This window comes from Pelobates fuscus, chromosome 3 (genome assembly GCF_036172605.1).
Source record: "Pelobates fuscus isolate aPelFus1 chromosome 3, aPelFus1.pri, whole genome shotgun sequence".
Lineage (NCBI taxonomy): Eukaryota > Metazoa > Chordata > Amphibia > Anura > Pelobatidae > Pelobates > Pelobates fuscus.
The window spans coordinates 349,674,276-349,697,142 of NC_086319.1; the positions used below are offsets into that span (position 1 = coordinate 349,674,276).

Consider the following 22,867-nt stretch of genomic DNA (forward strand, 5'->3'; position numbering starts at 1 on the left):
CAGACAAATGCAAATGACCGGAGGGCACCGATGGCCATGTGCCGAGGCCTGCAGGGGAGATCACATGATCTCCCCTGTTGGCCGATGCAGAGCTGGCGCTACCACCCCGTGCCTTCATGATCTCCCTCACCGGCCCACAGGCCCTGATATGCGGCCGCTGGCTGGGGAGGAAGGGAGGCAGGAGAGGACACGGGGAGCTCTAGCCAGCAGCTCTGTCGGGTTCCTGGTTACCACAGCAATGCTCAGATCTGCGGGAGTGAACTCAAGCCCTGCAGGCTAGAGTTCACTCACCACTAAGACGACCAGGGACTGCAGCATGGTCCCCCCTCCATGGCAGCATGGCTCCCCCTCCCCCTAAGGCTAAAGGTAAGAAGGGAGGGGGGATATAACTTTTTTTTACTAAAATAAAAAAATACATATTAAAATTTAAATAAACATTCACACACACAAGAAAACCCTCACACACACACAGCACCCCTTTTACACACACCCTGCACCCTTCACACATACACACAGCACACTGCGCCTCTCACACATACAATAGCTCTAAACACATACACGCACACCACAATCAGCTCACTCTACACACACGCAATCCCACAATTAGGTGCCAAACACATGCACGATACGCTTCCTGGCCCTTTTGTGCTCTCGTATCCCACTTATGCAGACACCAGAGACAAGTTTAAAACAAACACAGCGCAAGCATGTTATTAAATTTGCTTGTGCTGCACAGAACAAATACAGGGCTTTTTCTCATGGTAGAGCTCTTCAGCGGGGCTCTGCACATTGAACCAACATGCTCACTTTGAGAGGGGGCATGCTTGTCATTAGTGATGACAAAACACACTTGAGGTGTAATTTTAAAAATTTAAATATTTCTTAGTTAAACAAACACTTATACGAACTTTTATACGAACTTTTATATGGATTTTTAATAATTTTTTTTATCTTTTATTGATTATAATTATCATTCAAATAAATTTTGTCTATACCTTCAATTGGAGTCTTTTCCTATCCATTCCTAACTACTGGGTAAAGGAGGAGGAGATCAAGTGGAGACAAAAAGAGGGTGTTGGATCCACCTTAGAAGATCCTGAGGCGCTAACCATTTGAGCCAAGTGATTTATTGGCTCTACGTTTGTGAGTTACCCATTTTCTATTCACCTTAATCTATTTTTGTAATAATCATCTGCACTTAGATTTGCTTGTTTGATTTTTCAGATATATGCCATTGTACCTAGTCTACCCATATCATACTACTGTGTATTAAGGTAAACCTAAGCTCCACTTATTTCTGTTTTATTTGCAAACAAACACTATAGTGTTAGGAATACAGCTTTGTAGTCCTAACAATATAGTGTCACCACAAAAAAAAACCAAAAAAGTTCCCCCATGAACCTTATTCCAGAGGCAAGGTCCCACGGTGCTGTCTCCTCAGGGGGTACCTAATGTGCATGTGTGGCAAGCACTGTGCACGCATTAATCCTTCCCCATAAAAAACATTGAATCAATGCTTTTCTACGGGGACATTTTTGAAGACACTGGATGTCCTCATGCATTTCAAAGAGTTAAACTCCATGAAACAGCAGGAAGCACCTCCAGTGGCTGTTTGGTAGACAGCCACTGGAGGAAGTCTTAGCCCTGCAATGTAAACATTGCAGTTAATCTAAGACTGCAATGCTTACATTACAAGGTTGAGTGGACAGTGTCACATATGGGGGCCTAGAGTGTCCTTTTAAGACATGACATATTCATGTGAATAAACAAGTGATTGATTACTTCCTACAAATAGTTTGGTTCCTAACCTCACACCTTGGAGTCAAACCACACAGGTACAGGTATAAACCTGGTTTCATTTTCCTGACTCTTAATGCTGCTCGTCTTAACATTGAACACGGCAGGCACATAATCTTCCCCTTGGGCATTAAGAATAAATACCCAATATGTTGGGTAAAATTCTGTCCACAGCTTTTAATATAATAAAATATACATTTTAATACGAAAAGTTATTGTCAAACAAGCCCTGTGACATAGTATATAAATAACCCATGCCCCTTTTTTCATCACAATGACAATGACCCCGAAATTAACATCATAACAATTTAACAAATAACATCATAAAAACTAATAAAGTGCAAACAACTTGCCCAAATCATCCAATTTAGGGGAATACCAAGATGCCCTTACACCCACAGGTTCTGAGCCACAGGCCAGCTCAAAACCTACCATACCTACAGACTGTAAGCTCGTTTGAGCAGGGTCCTCTTCAATCTATCGTTCCTGTAAGTTTTCTTGTATTTGTCCTATTTATACTTAAATCCCCCCTTTCATAATATTGTAAAGCGCTACGGAATATGTTGGCGCTATGTAAATGGAAATAATAATAATAATAATAATAATACCAGCTTTTAAAACACTTAATTCAATCCCTAACAACAACCCATTCCACATCCCTATTTATCTATCCCGCACTCCACTTCTGTGGCCAGAAGGAGGATCACTCCAAAACCGAGCAAAAAAAAAAAAAAAATTACAAATCAGAAAGCCAGACAGAGTGGGAGGGACAACAACGTCTGAGATGGCATTAGAATAGGAACATTTTAAGATGACTACCCTATATCTGTTAGCCTGTCCATCCCGGATAATTCCCATCCCATCCTAGCTCTGTCAATGCCCTATTCCACTAAGTTGTGCTGCTCCATGTGCTATACAGATTCACTATGAAATATTTATTAGCTGTATATGACAGCAGAAGTACATATCTACGCTGGTATTGTAAGCCAGACTTAACATATAAAAGGTAATTAGAGATGATTACCTTTTACATATTACATGCTACACAACTACACAGGCAGATTTTAAGATTTTCTTTTTCCTGTAAATGTGCTATTATAATTTGCTACAAAACGATAATGAAAAGCTTTTACGTTTATTATGCATAAAAGTTACTTTTCAGCTGGGTGTAAAGGTTTTAATCTTGTGCACTGGTTCTGCCAATGTATATTACTGAAAGGCATGTTGTAATCATGTATAATTAATCTGGCACAGGTTGAATGGGACAGTATTTTCCTGCTAGAAGCCGCGAGGGAATTTTCTGAAAAGCTTTCAGCTGCAAACGGGCAAACAATCTAAATACACAATATTTAGACAAAAAAAAAAAAAAAAGAAGGTAGCATCGTTTGCAGCTACAGTGTTCAAAAATGGTAAAGGGTAGCTTCATAGTGGCTATCCTGACACACATGCAAAAAAGACAAAAAAAAAAAAAACAAAAAAAAAAAAACAAAATATAGATTTTTATTAACTCCACTTCTAAAACAGACCCGCATTTACTCCTGTAAGAAGTGATGCAGAAGTGGAAGCAAACCTTCTTTGTACTGCCCGTCTCCCTTGTAGTGCCCTACTATAGAGGGACACCCTTGGCTAATTGTCAAGTATCAGTAGGAGATATTCAATGCTTCAGCCCCACTACCTTGATGTCTTACAAATTCTGTTCAAGCGCACTCTGCATGGTCGTAGTGCAAGCACCTCTCATGATGAATCCAATTCAGCATTAGTTTTCCTTTTCCCTAGAATTTCGATTCTAAAAATCTGATCTACCCATTGTAGCATAATGCATTGTACACTTCTTCAGAATCAGAGAGAGACTTAACATCTAAGGCCTTCACAAATCCTGAAATGCAAATCCAGCCCTGTGTACAACCCATTTCAGTACATGTTAGGTACGAATTGTATCTAATTTTTTTTTTTTTTTTCCTTCTTCTACATACTACTCTGTTTCATAATTTTGTTTTAAATCTCACGCAATGCTGTCAAGGCACAGCCTGGCATGTTGTGCATTTTCTGGTGTCATATTATGCAGTGCGTTGAGAGTATATAGCATAAGGATTCCAGATGAATATTTGTGCATGGCATTGAGGGTGGAAGACTTCAGGCACGTAGCAGGTAAAGACACAGGAAGATGCTGACTCCATCACATGGAAAAGCTGCAAGTGTATTCTATATTTGCCATCAGCCTTATTTTACGGTTAAACTCCCGATTAGCTACACATAAAACTGAATTATATTCCATAGATATAGGTACATGAATATCTACTTTTGAGCATGAAAAATGTCACAGTATATAGTTACTCTCATCTTGGAAAATTAAGAGACCAGTAAAATTAGCAATACAGAGATTGCATATTGTCAATACAATTTCCACTTTCTTTAAACTAATGTTCTTGAAGATTCTAAATCAACCACTTATTAAACTAACATTTCACTGCAGAGCAGGGAGGGGCGGGGATCACTATTTAGTAGATATACATTTTTTTCGCATGTTGTCTTTGGGGGTACATCTAAAAAGAGCTTGCAAAAACTACAGTTCTTATGACTGCAATCCTTGCAGGCCATCATTTTTTCCCCAAAGAGACTTTCAGTCACTTAATAGGAAAATAGCTATTAAGAAGTCTCTGAATCTGTTCCATCGTGCTCGAGAAAGTACGCACTGCAACACAAGTTCAGGGAAGCTATGTGAAGGAGGAAGCAAACCTCCCAGAAAGTCGTGGAGTTGTTTCATAATTTAATTTTAAAGGGGATTTTTTTTTAACCAGGAATTAATACTACTCACCTATCAAGCACTTCAGTAAGCCATAGTTTATTACGGGTGTGGAACGCTCCTTCAAAAATGGTTTAATAGAAACACAGAATGTGACGGCAGATAAGAACCATTCAGCCAGTCTGGTCTACCCAATTTACAATCTTACTTATACTTTCATTAGTCCCTGGCTTTACCTTATATCTAGGATAGACTTATGCCTATCCCACGCATGCTTAAACTCCCTCACTGTGTTAACCTCTACCACTTCAGCTGGTCCTAAACCGTCATAGCGGAAAACAAGCAGCGGGAGCGATCAGAGATTGCTTCCGACAAAATATCGCTGTTACTATCTGCCAAGCATGCGAGGCAGATAGTAACCACTAAATAGGTTGTTTGAGCGACATGAAATCGCTCATAAATGGCTGCTGTCAAAGTGGGTGTTACTTTGACAGTGATCTCTGCCCCTCTACTCCTCTGTAGTGTTTTAAGAGGGAGAGAGACAGATCGTAATAGTTTGTTGCCAGAATTGTTGCCTGAAGTGCCAGAACCGGTGAAAAAAAGGAATACAATTCCTTTTTAACCTCTTCCCTGCCAAATTCTGTTACAGCAGTGCATTTTTACTGTCTATATATTTTATTTTTGCCCTTAGGGGTTGTTATTTTTTTTTTGTTAAAAAGCAGTGTATTAGGTAGTTTTAGTCATTTTAGCATAGGGTTAGGTAGGTTGTAAAAAAAATAAAAAAATAAAATGTGTTAGTAATTTGTTCATTTAGTTATTTAGTTAGGTAGTGTGTTGGTGAACTATGCAGCGCATGTACAGTTTGGAGGAGGCATATGCCTTGTTGGCGTCAGACTCTGATGCCACTGACACTGCATCCGATTTTGACCCAGGTCAGTTTCCTGACACGTCTAGTGACGTCATCTGTGTGTGAGCCGGCTGCAAAAAGAAGCTGTGCTTTCCCTGCAATGCTGAAACACCAATTTATTTCTTTCAGCCTTTTAGTAGATAGCTCCCTAATACCGTGGGAATTAGGGAGTTATCTACTTATTCATTCCTGTCATTACACTGACTGGCTAAGTAACTTACATTTTATATGAATGTATGTTACTTGATTGTTGCAAACACTTATAGCTGAATCCTGGCTATGTTTATACACTTTTTATTTAAAATGGTTTACAATGTAACATTCTTCTTCTTTCATTGGGTAAGTATATTAGTACTTAGGCATTACTGTGCTTCGGCACTTCGGAACTTCGGCAATTCTGTAATTTCGGAACTTCGGGACCTCGGGAATTCGGAAGTACCCGAATGTCCGAATTGCCCGAAATTCGTCCGAATTCATTTTCGGACCGAAACGAATTGCACATGTCTAGATATCAGTATAAGGCACCTAGAATAGAACCTGTGCCTTATACTGTTATTCATGTTTTTTTCCAGTAATTGAGGGGTTTTGACGATTGTATTTTAATAGTCCAGACTATAGATAAGTGGACTTTTTGCAGGATAGGGAGCAGCATATATATATGAAAATATGCACTTTTAAGCCTCCAGACAATTGCTACCTTTGATTACCGTTATACTTAAGCTGTTACTTACCTTCTCCCTCCTTCTATCTCTCCAGATCTTCCAATATAATCTCGCTTTGTATACTTATCTACTCCAATAGCCCCCTGTACTAATATTACAACCAATAGACAATTTAAGTGATCCCTATTATGTTTTTTTTTTGTGTGTAATTTGACTCATAACTCTCTGGTGGATTAAGTAACCAATCAGAGAGTTATGAGTCAAATTACACAGCGTGGGGAAATTCCAAAGAACTTTCCCACGCTGTGTAAAATGACACATAGCACTCTGATTGGTGGATTTCAAGCCAACCAATCAGAGTGCTGTGACAGGTAAATGTAGAGACTTACCTGTCAGTCTGTTCATTTACCTGTCAGAGCACTCTGATTGGATGGCTTAAACTCACCAGAGTGCTCTGAGCCTAATTGCAGGACGGGTGGGGGACATCAGGTCCCCCCCCTTTTCGTATTTAGAGCCCCCACCTGCTGCTCAGGGGTGGGGGCCAGGGGGGAGGACATTAGGTCCCCCCCTTATTAGTATTTAGGGCCCCCACCCGCCGCTCAGGGGTGGGGCCAGGGGGGAGGACATTAGGTCCCCCCCTTATTAGTATTTAGGGCCCCCACCCGCCGCTCAGGGGTGGGGCCAGGGGGGAGGACAATAGGTACCCCTCCATCATTTTACTTTAGGGTCCCCACCCGCCGCTCAGGGGTGGGGGCCGGGGGGGCACTATTTTTTTATTTTTTTTAAACAGTGAGCAGTCACAGGCTGCTCACTGTTTACTAGACATGCCCCTACTCGCGGTATATCGAGTAGGGGTGAAATTTACTAATACAAAGTCATTTTTACATAGTATTAGTAAATTTGGCTGAAAGACCAATTTAGGTCTTTCAGCCTTTTGGTAGATAACTCCCTAATACCATGGGAATTAGGGAGTTATCTACCAAGCGGCTGCAAGAGAAGTCCCGAGGTGCCGAAGTCCCAAAATGCCGAAATTCGGAAGTGTCGAAGTTGCCGAATTTCCGAAGTGTCAAAGTTGCCAAATTTCCGAAGTGTCGAAGTGTCTAAGTGCCGAAGTCCTGAATTGCGAAAATCCTGCATTTCGGAATGCCGAGCCGAACCGAACCAAAAATTTTCCCCATACACATGCCTACTGATATCCTTTAGCACCTTCTATGATTGCTAATGTTATAAGTCCCTGTATAAACGGCTGCAATTGAGTCTCCTATCTCCTAGTATATATAGTTAAACCCTAAATTAGCTCCCTGGAGCATCCTCACAAGTGATCCTAAAACTCAAGACAGCAGGTGATATATGGTGTCTATATATTCTCTATTAGTATAATAAACATCCCTTCAAAATCAAGTCCAAATAATCTGGAGCAAACGTTGAAAAAGGAGAGGGGAGTTAAATTGAAAAAAGACAGTATTATAATAGGGAGAGATCACCTCAATGGTCAGTTGGCTGTAATGGTTACAGACCAAACCTGTTTGCATCAGGGCTTATAACAGGCACATGGGGGGGTGTTTATATGGCTGCTCAGCTGATGCAGCCATATCTTATCTTAAGAAAGACAATAGCCTGGTATAAAAAAGTGGCTGATGCAAGTAGCAACGCACAATTCATTTTTACTTTTTAAAAAAACACCTTTCTCCAATTTCAGCTCAAGCTGATTTCTACAATCATTTATGAAGATGGTCAAGTTTCAACAACAGTACTAGAGGAGTCAAGAATTGGTGCTACACATTTTATTTTTAAGATCCCGCCAACTGAAAAAAAAGCCAATCCCCAGAAACTTTGCAGAGTCTGTTATAAAAAAGGACAGACACTCCCTTTTACTGTCCCGATTGCCCATCAAAACCCGGACTGTGTATTGGAACGTGTTTTAAGCTCTACCACACAGAATATACCTTTTTGTAATACTTGTTCCTCATTTGTTTTTACTTTGTGTCTTTTGAAAGCAGCACATTTTAGTTAGTTGGTTTCTTTCCGCCAAATATCCAGTTAAATTACTTTTGAAGGAGTTAGTTCCTGCTAAAGGTGCGCTTGATACCTGTCCATTTGTTCTTCAAAAAGTTAAAAGGTTTTCTGGCAGTAACATATAACCAGCTGGCCAAAATCTAAAAGAATTGTGTGCATAAAAAACAGAATTCAAAAATTACCACCAAAACACTTTCTCTGAATTTTTGTGGTTAAATGGTTGGGGAAAAGAAGTCAAAACACCCCAATCTTCTATAACCTTAGATGTCTACTTTAGAAAAATATATACTTTCAAAACCATAAATTGCAGGATGTAAAAATGCACCACACTCAACATGTGCCTAGCAAAGAACGCAAACGATATTAAGCCAAAATGGGCAGGTCCAAAATGTGTTACTGCAAGATAGTGGCAAACCAATGCACGGGGGCATAGGTGTACTCAGGGGACTTTGCAGAAAACAAACTGAGGTGTTTTCTGGCAGTAACATATGACAAGCTGGCCAAAATAAAAAAAGCAGAATTCAAAAAATTACCACCATGCACTTTCTCTGAAATTTTCTTAGCACAATGGTAGGGGGAAGTATGCTAAAACATCACATATACAATACCCTGACATGTCTACTTTATAAAGGATCTGATCATTAATGCTTAAGTACAATGTGTGTAAAAAAAACACAAAATAAATACTACCCAAAAGCTTGACAAAGACTGGCGGTAAATTCAGTGCATGAAAAGTGTTAAAATACCACCATTTGAAATACCCTGGGTTGTCTACTTTTAAAAAAATATATGTTTTGGTGGGCGTAAAATACATTGGCTGCCTTAAAAAATGTCCCACATAGGACATGGGCGAAGGTTGACTACATGTCAAAATTCCAAGTTGGAAAATGGATATGCACACCTGCCAAATGTGGTCTTTTAGCTCCCAAACATCCCGACAAGCCTTTACATGGGTGGTATCACTGTATTCAGGAGATGTTGCTGGACACATATTAGTGTGTGTTTTGTGGCAGCAATGTATGTAAAAAAAATTTTAAAAAAATTAAACCGTGCGAAGTTTGGCAAAGATTGATGGTAAAATGCTGCATAGAAAGTGTCAAAATATCATGAATACCCTGTGTTGTCTACTTTTAAAAAAAAAAATATGTACATGTGGGGTGTGATTCAGAGATTTATGAAAGATAACAGTGTTACAATTTGATTATTGATACATTTTAAAAATATATATTTTGAAACAGCAATGTCCTACTTGTACTTATAGCCCTATAACGTGCAAAAAAAAATGCAAAAAAGCAAGTAAACACTGTGGTTCTGGAGCAAAGAGATTGATCCTGTAGGCTCAGCAGTGTAAGCACTGCCTTTTCTGTAACCAAGCATGGCAATGGATATAAACGGCCTCATGAGGTTGCCTCAGTTAATTATAGTTCTATTTTTTGATAATGTAAGCTACACTTCTCATTTGGAAATCATTCTGTTTAAGTGCACTACCTACTTGCATTTGTTAATTGCATTGAAGTATTGTTCGGTCTGTCTCCTAAATTACTATCAATAAAGACATTATTTAAATATGGTTTGGATTTAAAAAAAAATTTAAAAAAAAATGTATCAGGACAAGTAGATTGTCACTGCGTTCAAGTAGATTGAGCAAACGCTTTAGTCTCTGGACAAGTAGTTTTTTTTGTTTTTTTTTTTAATTTCAACACCCCAGCCTCCTGAAGATACGGTCTCCAGTACTGCATACAATACTCCAAGTGAGGTCTCACCAATGCTCTGTACAATGGCATGAACACTTTCACTTTGTGAAATATGGTCTCACTTACATTATTGCACAGACGAGGTAAAATTAAGTAGTAAAATATACATGGCATTTAAGCCTCCCATTCCTTACCAACACATTACAAAGTAAAATGATCATTAGATGAACTGAGCATCAATTAGCCTGGGATATAATGAGAACAAATCAGTGCTGTTTATATAAACTCTATCTCCGAAGGGGTTTAATTGTGGTTATAAAAAATGTTTTAATCACTTGTGAAGTCCTGTCCGATACAAGCATCAAACGCTACTTAATAAAGCTCTATTTATTTACGAACTTTAAGGCATAAAAGGTATAAGTTCAAAAACAAATGTAATCAAACAGCCAAGCAAGATTTATGATTAAACTGGAAGGAGTAAAGAAAATTCAAAATTAAATAAGTGAACATAGAAAACTATATGTTCCTGATACAGAAGGAAGCCAAATTGGAATGCATTTAGTTGTTTAGATAGTAATTTAGGAGACAGACCGAACAATACTTCAATGCAATTAACAAATGCAAGTAGGTAGTGAACTTAAACAGAATGATTTCCAAATGAGAATTGTAGCTTACATTATCTTCACGTATTTGATTGTTTTGCTGAGAGAGGAGCACTTTAGTGATTATTACGATCTATTTCTGTATTAAACATGCTATTTGTTTGGATTTTTAAACAGTTTTTATAGGAAAAAAGGGCATACACCTGACACAATCTATAGATAACAGAGTGTAGGTTCGGTTATTTGGCAAGTGTTTTGTCTTTTCCACCGTCGCTATCAACCAGTAGGGTTTCCCTTTTTGCTTTATAACAGATCTGTTCATTAGACCGTAAAGGCTTTAGAAGTTGTAGTTGAGCACTTGGCTTCCTGCAGTAGAAAGTCTAAAACTAGATTTGCTGCAATATTGTCTGGTTAGGATTGAGCTCACTGAAGAAACGGCAAAGCTTAGGGCTTTTAAGCAAGTGTATATTTTTTATTTTCATGGATTTGTTTTGTACAGTATAATTGATGAATATATATATATATATATACACACACATCTCAATTATATATAATGAAGTCAAAATGGATCAAATTCAGCATTAAAGGGATTCTATAGTGCCAGGAAAACAAATCTGTTCTCCTGACACTGTAGAATCCTAGAGTGCCCCCCCCCCCCTCCCTTGCGCTACCCCTCCCACACGGCTGAAGGGGGTTAAAACCCCCTCAGTCACTCACCTGAATCCAGAGCCGATGTCCCTCGACACTGGGTTAGGCACCGCCCATGCTCCTCCCCCGCCAACATCAGCCAGCGGGGGAGACCTAATGCACATGCGCGGCAATGGCCACGCGCGCTTTGGGATTTCCCCGTAGGAAAGCATTATTTAATGCTTTCCTATGGGGAAAAATCTGACGCTGGAGGTATTCATGCACAGCGTGAGGACGTCCAGCGTTCAATAACAGACCAAAGATCCTTTTCAATTCCATAGGCTCCTCTAGGGGCTGTTTGGTAGACAGTCACTACAGGAGGAGTTAACCCTGCAAGGTAATTATTGCAGTTTCTCAGAAACGGCAATATTTACCACTGTGGGGTTAAGGGACATGGGACAATTCACCCAGACCACTTCAGGGAGCTGAAGTGGTATGGGTGCCTACAGTGTCCCTGTAAGCATCCTTTAAGGAATATTATAGTACATCTGTTTGTGAATCTAATCTTATTTTGAATACTACCACCAACAAAGGTAATTAAAAACATAATAAAATTCACACATGTTGGTTATAGCACATAAAAACCTTTATATAATCCTTTGTACAGATGAAGTAAACTATAAAGAGCATAGGTGCTTAACTGCGATATCCTGTAGCATCTTAAATGAGGCTCATATGGCACAGCAGAGGTCATAGGAGGAAAACTAAAAGAGCTAGAGTTTAGCTGTGTAATTTACCAATATTATGGACAAAAAAAGCAGATTTTTAAATTACTACAGTTTCTTTCAGTTACTTTCAGCTGAGATGTAAGTTAATAAATACTACATTTTATTGAGCTACCAACATACTTGTTTTATTAAGGTTTGACCTTCAAAAGTAATACTGTGATATAAAAAGTGTCACGGGAGTTGCTCTATATCTACATGGTGACATGATGGCCATTTTCAACAAAATCACAGTAATTCATAAGGAAGCATCTTCAACACTATAATAACTAAAGTGTAAGAATTTTAGGACAGTAACTTTAACTTTAACGAGACAGAAGTGTCAGAACTCACTCAGATGAGTTTGTATTGACATACTGCTTTGTGGGTGCCAGTAGGTTTTAATACAGGTGGAAATGCATTTTATAAAATAATAAAACACATTGAGGTCAATGAAAATCGTATGGCTGTTCCGCCATAAAATCCCCCGCCACCAAAAAAAAAATCTTGTATTTAAGTGCTCTTTTTTTTAACAGCTATTACATTGCTTACTGTTGTAAAATATTTAACATGGTATGATTACATTTTTCTGCAGCCATTATGGGAGACTTAAGGCGTCTCGTTTTTTCAGTGAAGTACACTAAAGAATCCACTGCATTTTTTGCCACCATAGCATTTGTCCTTCTCATTGCCCTTATTGTGGACGGATCATCAAATGTCATCTTTCTTATTCGTATTTTTAAAATGTTACTCCAAGCAGAGCGATCTTAAGTGGTCATGCTGCCTTTAGTCTGTATGTGCAGCATGAAACTCTGCACATACAGAGTTTAACCATTCTAATGCTGTGGGTGTAACTCCACCTCTGGCAGTGTCACTGAGGTGTCATTAGCCACCCCGGAAGAAGAGGTGTTCCATCAGAGCAATGGTTACTCTAACCAAAACTTGGATTTTATGAATATACTTTTTTGGTTTTGTTGAAGTAACCCTTTAAAACATTTACTATAAACCATGAAAAATATCACACATTTATAGATATTTTTTAATGGCAAAGTAAGAATAATGCATCATCCACATAAAAAAAAAAAATATATATATATATATATATATATATATAATTTACATTTAAAATAAACCTCTCTGCAGCATCACTGGGGTGTAAAAAGCCAGCCTAGAACAAGAATTCTGGTTGTCAAACGAGAGTTCTGTGCAAAATCGTTGGCAGGCGGCAGCACACATTCTCCCCTCTCCTTGTTTTTTTGTTGGTTTGTTTTTTTGGAGGGAGGGTGGGGATCAATATAGGGTTTACTTTTATTCTTCCCCAAAACAGTGTTTACTTACAAATAATAAACAAGTCACAAGAATACGGTTTATTTATTTTAATGTATATGTGAGTTGGCCTCGGTGAGCAAAATCTCTATTAATGTCAGAGAACAGTTTTGCAAGCATAAATCAACAATACAAGTAATAAAACCAAAACCTGGAACTTCAAACGCTTCCTCATTTCAAAGAATCTTTTGATGCAAATTGACAATCGTAACTTGGGAAGTAAAAACAAAAATACTAAGAAATGAAGGATTGGAAGTTACAAGGTACCTGTAATGGATTTCCATTCGTGTGAAAAATATTTTTAGAATTGTGTTGGGTCTTTATTTTTAGTACTGCAGCATCATTAACAGAACAAAAAGAAAATGAATATTGTCATTCCTCATAGGACGTGTTACAGGCTTGACTTTACATAACCATTTTGTCAGAATATGCAGTGCGCCTGTGATCTGGGTCATTGATTCTTCACCAGCCACTCAGTATGTGTCATCTTCACTTGGCATGGGATTTTAGGATTTTTTTTTTTTTTTTTTACTATGTCAACAAACAGTACCTCCACTCAGTGAGTTTGTCAAAGAGCCTATTATACCAAGATAATGATCTTGTTTACATTTACTTAACCACAGACAGATATATGGAGCAACCCAGACATATGACATAAGAAAAAATAAAACCAAAATTTCAAATGCTGATTCACTGTTTGAAAGTTTTAAAGTGGTATTCAGGGACATTATTGTATAATTACAGTCAATGTTCACTGGTATTTTGTTATGTTTTTTTTTTTTCTATTTTTTTTCAATGGGAGCCCCTGGATTTGTCTCCATATTAAACCCCACACATTTTTTGCCACAGGTCCCCCATCTTGCCTCTAAAAAGCTATTTTGGGGCTGGATCCTTTTTATATCCGGCACTATCCTCAGAAGCCTGGCAATAACGTTGCCACTGCCTTTTTCGGGCCAGTATTTCTGGTCTTACGCATGTTGATGCTCAACCCACATGCCCAGGATTCCAAAAGCAAGAAAATATTGGACTTTTTTTTTTTTTTAGTTTTTGTGCTTTGTGGTCTGCGATCTGTTTAATTTTAAACTTTTTTTTCCCCCTAGAATTCTGTGTCTGTATGAATATGGTTTTTAGACACATATACATTAATTGATCACTATAGTAAATATAACACTGAACAGGCACAACATTAAAACCACTGACAGGTAAGGTGCATAACCTTGATTATATCGTTACAATGGCACCTGACAAGGGATGAGATATACTGGGCAGCCAGTTCTTGAATTTCATTTGTTGGAAGCAGGTAAAAAGGGCAAGTGAAAAGATCTGGGTGAGTTGATGGGCACCCAACCAAAGTTTGTGAACAATATTATTAGGATATTCGTAAACTTCCATGCATGAACGGACTGGGAAACAAATTTGGCCTGTTCATTTTTTTAATCACAGCAGCCCAGTAGGAAGCGGTGGGGCAAGAGAGGTGGCTGTTGTGTCATCACCAATGACGACCATGTTTACCCATATGATTTGGTTATATATTTGTTACAGTAAGTTAAATGTAATATGCATATGGGCTAGCTGTGAGTAAAAATAAAGCTGTATGTTAGTTCATTTAGAACTGTGTCCTGGTTAATTTATTCAGGGACCCCAGTAACAGAGTATTTGGACCTGTTGGCTGGTTGCTTGGTCCCTGTATCCCTGCAGAATTTCAGGGTCCCTGAAAGCAGTTAGAAAGAGGACTGGGTGAATAAACTCTTTCCGAGTATTGGAGCTCGGTCACATTTATAAATAAAATTAAAAACACTTTACGGCATATCTCCTTCTTAGCTCTGGTTAGCGAGAGGGGACATTGCAAGCCCTAGTGGTTTGGTGGCACTGAGTTACTCTACCCTGCAGCTCCTCTGGCCCTAGAGGCAGTATTAGCACTGCAATGCAGACATAGCAGTTTCTCTAAACCTGCAATGTTTTACAATGCAAGGCAAATGGTGACAGGGACGATGAGATGAAATTACTTGACTTCAACAAGATGATGTGATCTGGGTGCCTACAGTGTCCCTTTAACACAGGATAAAGTGCTCAAGAAATTAAATAAAGTGAATGTAAACAAAGCCCTGTGGACAGATGGTATTCACACACACGGTTAGGGAGCCTAGTGTAGAAATATCCATACCACTATTTTAAATTTTTCAGGAAATTATATTTTCTTCCAGGAATTGTACCAGAGCATTGCAGAAAAGCAGATGTGATGCCTATATTTAAAAATGGTTTATAAGCTCAACCAGGAAATTACTGTGAACTTAAGATCTGGTCTTGTGAAATTTTTTGAAGGGCTTGAAGGGATAATATTCAATAATACATACAATTTTGACAAAAAAATATCATTAGCAGGAAGCAACATGGTTTTATTAATGGGACACTACAGGCACTCAGACCACTTCAGCCCATTGCAGTGGTCTGGATGCAGTGTCCTATCAGACTTAACCCTGAGCATGTAATTATTGCAGTTAAACTGCAATAATTACCTGCTAGGGTTAAATTTCTCCTCAAGTGGCCGTCTACCAGGCAGCCACTAGAGGGACTTCTGGGTCTTTAGGCGACTAAATGACACTGAATGTTCTCACGCTATGCAAGAAGAATTCCAGCATCACCAGAATCCCTATATGAAAGCATTGCCGTGCATGTGCATTAGGTCTCCCCTGCCAGCTGACATCTCTGGGGGAGGAGAGAAGGCAGACCCGAGCCAGTGCCGAGGGACCTCGGTGCTGGAACCAGGTAAGTGACAGAAGGGGGATTGTAACCCTTTTTGCAGGACACGAAGTGAGTAGGAGGGGGAGGGAGGGGTCAGCTTGACAGAGGGGGAAGCTATAGTGCCAGGATAATTAATTTGTTTTCCCTGGCACTATAGTTTCCCATTAATGATCGGTCACGCTAAACTAACTTTACTGTGTTCTATGAATAAGTTAGTAAAAGTAGATGTGGATTTCTAAGCAATTGCTAAAGTTCCACACAAAAGGTTGTTAGGAAAACTAAAGTATTCTTGGATAGCACACTGGTTTAAAGATAGGGTTCAGAAAGTAGTTATCAATGTAAAATGTTCAAAGTGGTAAGTGTAGTGCCTCGGGGTTCTGTGCTGGTCCGTTTCTCTTTAAATTTGTTTACAATCTCCGATGTCGTCGTTAAGGGGAACTTAATGTACATGCATAGCATGAGGACTTGCAACATTAAACAGCAGGAAGCGTCTCCAGTGACCGACTGGTAGACAGCCACTAGAGGCAGTTGTATCACTACAATGTAAACATTGCAGTTTCTGTTAAACTTGAATGTATTACACTGAAGGGTTAAGAGGGCTGCGGGAGTGGGATACTGCACCCAGACCACTTCAGTGAGTTAAGCTTCAACATTAGCCCAATCTGCATAGACTAATTAAAACATTGAACTTTTTTTAATACTGAAGGAAAGAATGGTGCTAAGGGACTCCAGACACTATAACCACTTCAATGAAAAAAAAACTATCACAGTTAAAAGGACATTTTATGCACTGTTACTGCTCTACAGGTGTTATGCACTATAAAACATCCTCAAGATTTTACTCTGGTGTTTAATATCATCTGTTTTCAGCTATGAAAGTATCCAAACAAAATGTTTACTGTTATCCACAATCTTATGACACACTAGACTTTCTATGGAGGGGACAAAGTAAAATCCAGTAACCATTCATGTTTACTTTTAACCCCTTAAGGACACGACATGTGTGACATGTCATGATTCCCTTTTATTCCAGAAGTTTGGTCCTTAAGGGGTTAAACATATTTATGTGAAAATATAAAGTGAATGTTACCTTGTCCCTCAATGGGTAAATAGTTCAATCTGTATCTACTTAGGCTTTACATAAAATAGAATTATCAATTGTATATGATTTTACAAATTAAATAAATTATATTACAATCAAAGTTAGTGACTGTTTTACAACCATTTCCTGAGCTGAAGTCCATAAACTTTTATGACCATGGCTACCTGTATCATAAAAAAACATTTTAAATAACTGTAATTAATGTCATTATTTGAATATGCTATTTAAGGGAAAGAAAATTGTCCTCTGGACTTTAAATATAAAATAGTATAGGGACACTATGCTGTGCTGCAAAATAAGTGTGTGTTGTACATTCAATGTTCAAAATATTAGCTAGATTTTATTAAAAACATGCTCAGAATACGTAAAGATAAAAATCCAAACATTCTGGGTAATTAAATGTACACTAATCACCAAAATAACTTCAGCTTAATGCAGTTTTTGTGTATAGATGATGTCTCACTATGTTTATACAGCCCTTGCCTCATCTTCCCTATCCGTGACTTCGCCTCCTTGAAAAAAAGGTTTCATATTTTCATATTACAGTGTGTTTTCTATAGAAGTTATTATCATCCTGCTCTGCTAATTTAAGTTTAATCACACACAGGCTTCTCTCCGTTGGTGCAAGGCCCCTGCAGGCTCTAGAAGGCAATTAACAGAGACAATGAAAAACAAACCTAAATTAAGCACACTATGCAATAAAACAAGCTAAAATAAAACTTGGGCTCTTTTCTAGTAAGTATGGAGGGAGACTGAGTCAGGTGGGAAGGTATGACTAGGGCTGCATACACAAAGTAATTTAACTCTTTAATGGCAGGTGATTGAACAGAGACACTGCAATTGTGACCTTTCCGTGCATAGAGTATCCCTTAAAAATGTATTTTGATCACGGTTCACAAATATATGTTCTTCGAATTTAAAACTGTGTAGCTTCTTCATAACCAATATACATTCTACCACAAATCCAAATGTTCGACTGGAACTGTTAATTCCAGGGATAAAAAAAAAAAGTTCCTCTATAGAGCAGCGTGTTATTATTCAATAAAAAGATACAAATCAACTTTATATAACTGACATAAAATAGGAAGAAGCAAAAATTGTATAACAATAAAATCCATAAAAAAAAATCTGTTTGCAACTATTTACAAGTGGCCAACATTTTATAAATAGATTTCTTTAACCTTGACACAGTTCTTTTTCTACAAAATACCAGTAAATGCATAATCACAGGTTTTATGTCACACCTGTAACAATTTTATCAACACAATGGTTTTATACAAGTGCAATAAATAGAGCACCATGTTGGCAGGTGCAGCCATTTTAACATGTGTTTATAATACAGAAGAATAATAGGACATCTCTCTATAAACACAAATACGTGTATTTACTGATTATTCTGTTTCCCCATTTCACAGTTTAGTAACGTACCCCCATTATGTGTTGTTGTGCAGAATACAGAACAAGATAAAACAGAGAATAGAAAGTTGACATTAGATGCAGTAGACTGTACAACTATGGTGTGGTTTCTCGAAGGATGCCAGTAATTTACTCTGCCCTGAAGGGTTGCATGCTGCTTAGGATCCATTTGGAACAGAGAAATACGCAATCTAAATCTTTATCTAACTGGCTTGATTAGACAATCGAGCATCCTTTGCAGTTTAGTGCTTGAGCAGGTCGAATGAAAATAAATAACTGCAACAAGCACATTGACAAGAACTAAAAATAAAAAATAACAATGTGAATGTTTCACTTTTAAGACTATATATATATATATATATATATATATATATATATATATATATTTTTTTTTTTTTTTCTTTATTTTTTTTTTTTCAAGGGATCATTCTGTAATACAGATAGAATTGCAATTTTGCATGAATTACACCCATATGCATATGTTCAGAGATTGGGGGAATGACAAGGAGGTAGAGAAAAATAAAAAAAATTAAATTAAAGCATTTTAAAGGAAGAAGGTAAATATAAAAAAGTAGAACGAAATGGAGGGAGATAGGGTTAACAAAGACTGTACAAAGACTGAGATAACATGAAAGAGAAGAGAGATTACATGTTTTAATGATGGGAAAGTAACATGCATGCTGGGGTAGAGACAGAGAAAGAGGGATAGGAATAACCAATTCTTTACTCAATTGTCACTGTCAGATTAGTTTCCTAAAGTACAATATGGACCCTTAAACGGACACTATAGTCACCAGAACAACTACAGCTTATTGTATTTGTTCTGTTGAATAAATTCATCCTCTTCAGGCTTTTTGCAGTAAACACCACGTTTTCAAAGAAAATGCAGTGTTTACATTATAGCCTACGGATAACTCCACTGGCCACTCCTCAGATGGCTGCTAGAAGTGCTACTGAGGCAGTCCTGCACAGTGTGCAGCACGGAGATTCAGTGTCTCCACTTTCTGCATGGAGACACTGAACTTTCCTCATAGAGATTCATTGATTCAATAGATCTCTATGAGGAGATGCTGACTGGCCAGGCCTTTGTTTGGCTTGTGCTGGCTCTGCTCCTGACCAGTCTTCTTGACAATCTCAGCCATTCCAATACTTTCCTACTGGAGATCACCACTTCTGGTGATGTCAGCCAAGGAGGCAGATCAGGGGCAGAACCTTCAGCAGCAGACTGGAATAAAGGTAAGATTTTACTATATTGGGGGGGGGGGGGGCGGCAAAGGGGAGGTGCAGGTGTTCCTGCCCCTAGAGTGTTCCTTTAAATTCCTAGAAGTAGATAGCACATGTGTTTACTGAAGGAAAGGGCCATTATATTGTTTTATTTTAAAGTTTATATAAACTGTTTACGTTGTACTTGTACAATAAACTAAATGTAATATACATTTTACATGAAAATATGGGAAGGAAATTAACATTTTAAAAACAGTCGTCAGTTCAACAGAAAGTGTTCTGTTTATACCATGGTTTCTCCATGTGCACAGACAGACTTTAGACCCATCGTATTTTACAGAGGTGCATAAAATGTGTTTGAATACAGGTAACAAAGCACAGATAGCAAAAGATAAGTAGACAAACTATTTTTTTAATCAAGTTTATTCTATACATTATATTTTTACATATAAATAAATAAAAGGTTACCTACTTCAGTGATAAGGAAAAGTCAATCTGGCTGCTCTCGCTGTTTCGAACCAGGTAACTTGCTTCTTTACACAGCCTCAGGAGGCTCTCGGCGTCTGTACGGCTGATTGCACCATGGTACCAACTGTGAGAGAAACCGATTAACAAACCGTTTGTCTTACTTGGAGGGGATTTGGGTCATCTTTTAAAAGGCACTATTCACTACCCACTGAGTAACAGACTATTAGATGGAATTAGAAGCTGTGTTTGGAATCAAATATGCCCATTAAGTCATGCGACTATTTGAGAGCCGATTACACTGGATCATTCTAGTTGTTCTCGACTTACAACATCTTGAACTCACTTCCAGTAGGTAATGTTTGTAGTTAAGTCAACAACAGCCAGATGCTATGACACAGGTGCCATAGAATGTGTTTCGGTAGAATTAGTAGACATTTGAGCATACTTCTGGTCCATATTATCTTGGAGTTAAAAACCAGAAAGAACATTTTCGGTTAAAATATGAAACCACTGGAAATACAGTTCGAGTTAAATGTCTATCTTGTATAATGTGTTACCAAAAGCACAGGCAGCTAAGTTTAAAGAACAGAGACAGACCGCCTTGAAATCACAAATGTCAAGTAAAACTATTAGCTTTTTAATCCCCTTTTTGCCAATTGGTTCATTTAATAACCACTGGAAAACATGATGGATTTAAAGCTTAAGCACTGTAGATAACTCCTAATACAAATATATCAGAAGGGAGAGGAGATGATGCAGAAAGTGCATATCCTGCCAGTTTACAGAATAGCAAATTATTCTAATCTCCTCTTTGCATAGATACATCTGGCTGAATCCACTGATTCATTAGAAATATCTATCTATATCCAATTTAGAACTAAAAAGAATGCTACTGAATTATGAAGAAACTGTGGACAAACTGCAAATTAAGAGGACATGGTATGTACAGATATTAACGATGTGTAAGTGTAAGTGCATACAATTAAATATTTGTATTGATTATTTAGAATAATTGGCTTATAGGAACAAATTCCCAAAACGATTAAACGTAATAAAACCATGTTTTCCCAAGTACAACTATTGGCAGAACGTCCACCCTCCACGCCACTCAAGTCCTCTAATCAGCCCATCCTCCTTGTAAACCCTCCCCCTGCAGCAACGGAAATTGGCATCCCTAAAACAGGACCAGGCTGCCAGAAGAACTTGACCTCAGTTGGAGACACAATCATAGGTGCTTACACACAGTCATACGGACATGGATATGCAAGAAAACAGACATTTGGCTACATACATTTATAAAACCACCAATCTAGATACAGACAGACACATGCAGACACAAATTGGTACAGACATTTTCGCAATTGTCACCAACTCCTATAGACACATACACAAGTAGGCATGCACAGTAATTTAAACACGCACAGATATAGCAACACACACACAGTCACAGACACACACTCATGTGCATACTCAGACACTCACAGATATGATACAGGGAATACAACCTTCCTGCCTTAACATTTAAGCTACCAGGGTTTCCATGCTCTATGTATACTGTGCTTTAACTCTGGTAAGCTGTGCTACTGAGTCAATGCTTACTGCATGGATCGTGCCTGTGCCGGCTCTCTTTGTCTTTGTAAAGCAAGATGAAGACTAAACAGCAGCCACAGGCATATAATAGAGTGCTCCGTGCACTCAACAGATACTCAGTACAGTGAGAGCACAGCACAAACAGCATGGAAGACCTGCAGGAAATTAAGACGTATCAGCCTGGCTGACAGGGAATCAGCCCTGTATGCCCTGTGACTAGTTGTCAGTTGTAAAACACTGACAGGCTTCCAAGGTCTAGGTCCATGTTAGCACACATTGATTAATTGCTCCTCTTCTCGGTGTTCTTTGCTCACTGCCAGGTCAGAGATGACCAGTTTGATGACTTTTCAGGGTGTGGCTTTCTACAATTAATTTTATAATTCTTCTAAGGGACAGTTCCACTTTAACCTAATAAGTTGCAAAGCTATATCATTTTCAAGTGAATAGAAATGTACTAGAATTGCCACATAAGCAGCCCAAATATTGTGACACGGCCAACAAAACACTTGCTTTTACTTTATGGTATATTTAAAGGAACAAGATAGTCACCCAGACCTCTTCATCTCAATTAAGTGGTCTGGGTGCCGTGTCCCTGTCCTCTTAGTGTCCCTGACATTTTTGAGAAACTGTTTCGTCTTCAGGTGGCTGACAGTGTGACACCCTCTAGAGCTGCTTCCAAGGCACAGACAGAGTAAAACTTGATCGTGTGATGTTTAAGTTCCTATGAAAGCATTGACTCCCTGCTTTACTATGGGGAATTTAGAATTTGCATGCAGCACTTGCCAAGCATGAGAGTTCAGTCCTCAACGCTCCTCTATAAGGCCTCCTCCGTGACATCGCCTAGGGAGGAGAGGTCAGCAGCACTGAGGGAGCCTCGGAGCTGGAAACAGGTCAGTAAACCTTTTATTTAGTAAATTTTTATAGCATCTGGTGGATCTAGAAAGGAGTGGAGAGAGGGACACTATAGTGTTAAGAATACAGATTTTAATTCATAATGCTATAGTGTTCCTTTACGGCAGCAGTTTCTCAGAATCCATTCGTTGTTCATGGGATTAATAGTCATATGATATTTTTGCCGCACACACTTGTAATACTTTATGTTTTGCACTTTCCAGGATAACAATGATCTTCGTATTTGCTCGAAAATTTCTCCATGTATTTAAATAAAAATGGGATACAAGTGTCAG

The 22,867-nt window shown here is 38.4% G+C and overlaps 1 protein-coding gene across 5 annotated transcripts in view; it reads right to left on the bottom strand.

Moving 5' to 3' along the window:
* Positions 1–22,867, bottom strand: part of SHF (Src homology 2 domain containing F) — a 232,226-nt gene that overhangs the window by 19,176 nt on the left and 190,183 nt on the right. For 3 of the 5 annotated variants that reach the window (XR_010090461.1, XM_063449162.1, XM_063449159.1), the window contains one exon: positions 20,095–20,214. The exons of the other annotated variants lie outside the window; for them this stretch is intronic. Coding sequence is in view for 2 of the 3 variants with exons in the window: in XM_063449162.1 (XP_063305232.1) it covers positions 20,095–20,214 (120 nt within the window). In the remaining variant the exon portion in view is untranslated. The remainder of the gene's footprint in view (positions 1–20,094; positions 20,215–22,867) is intronic. 5 annotated transcript variants of the gene reach the window in all.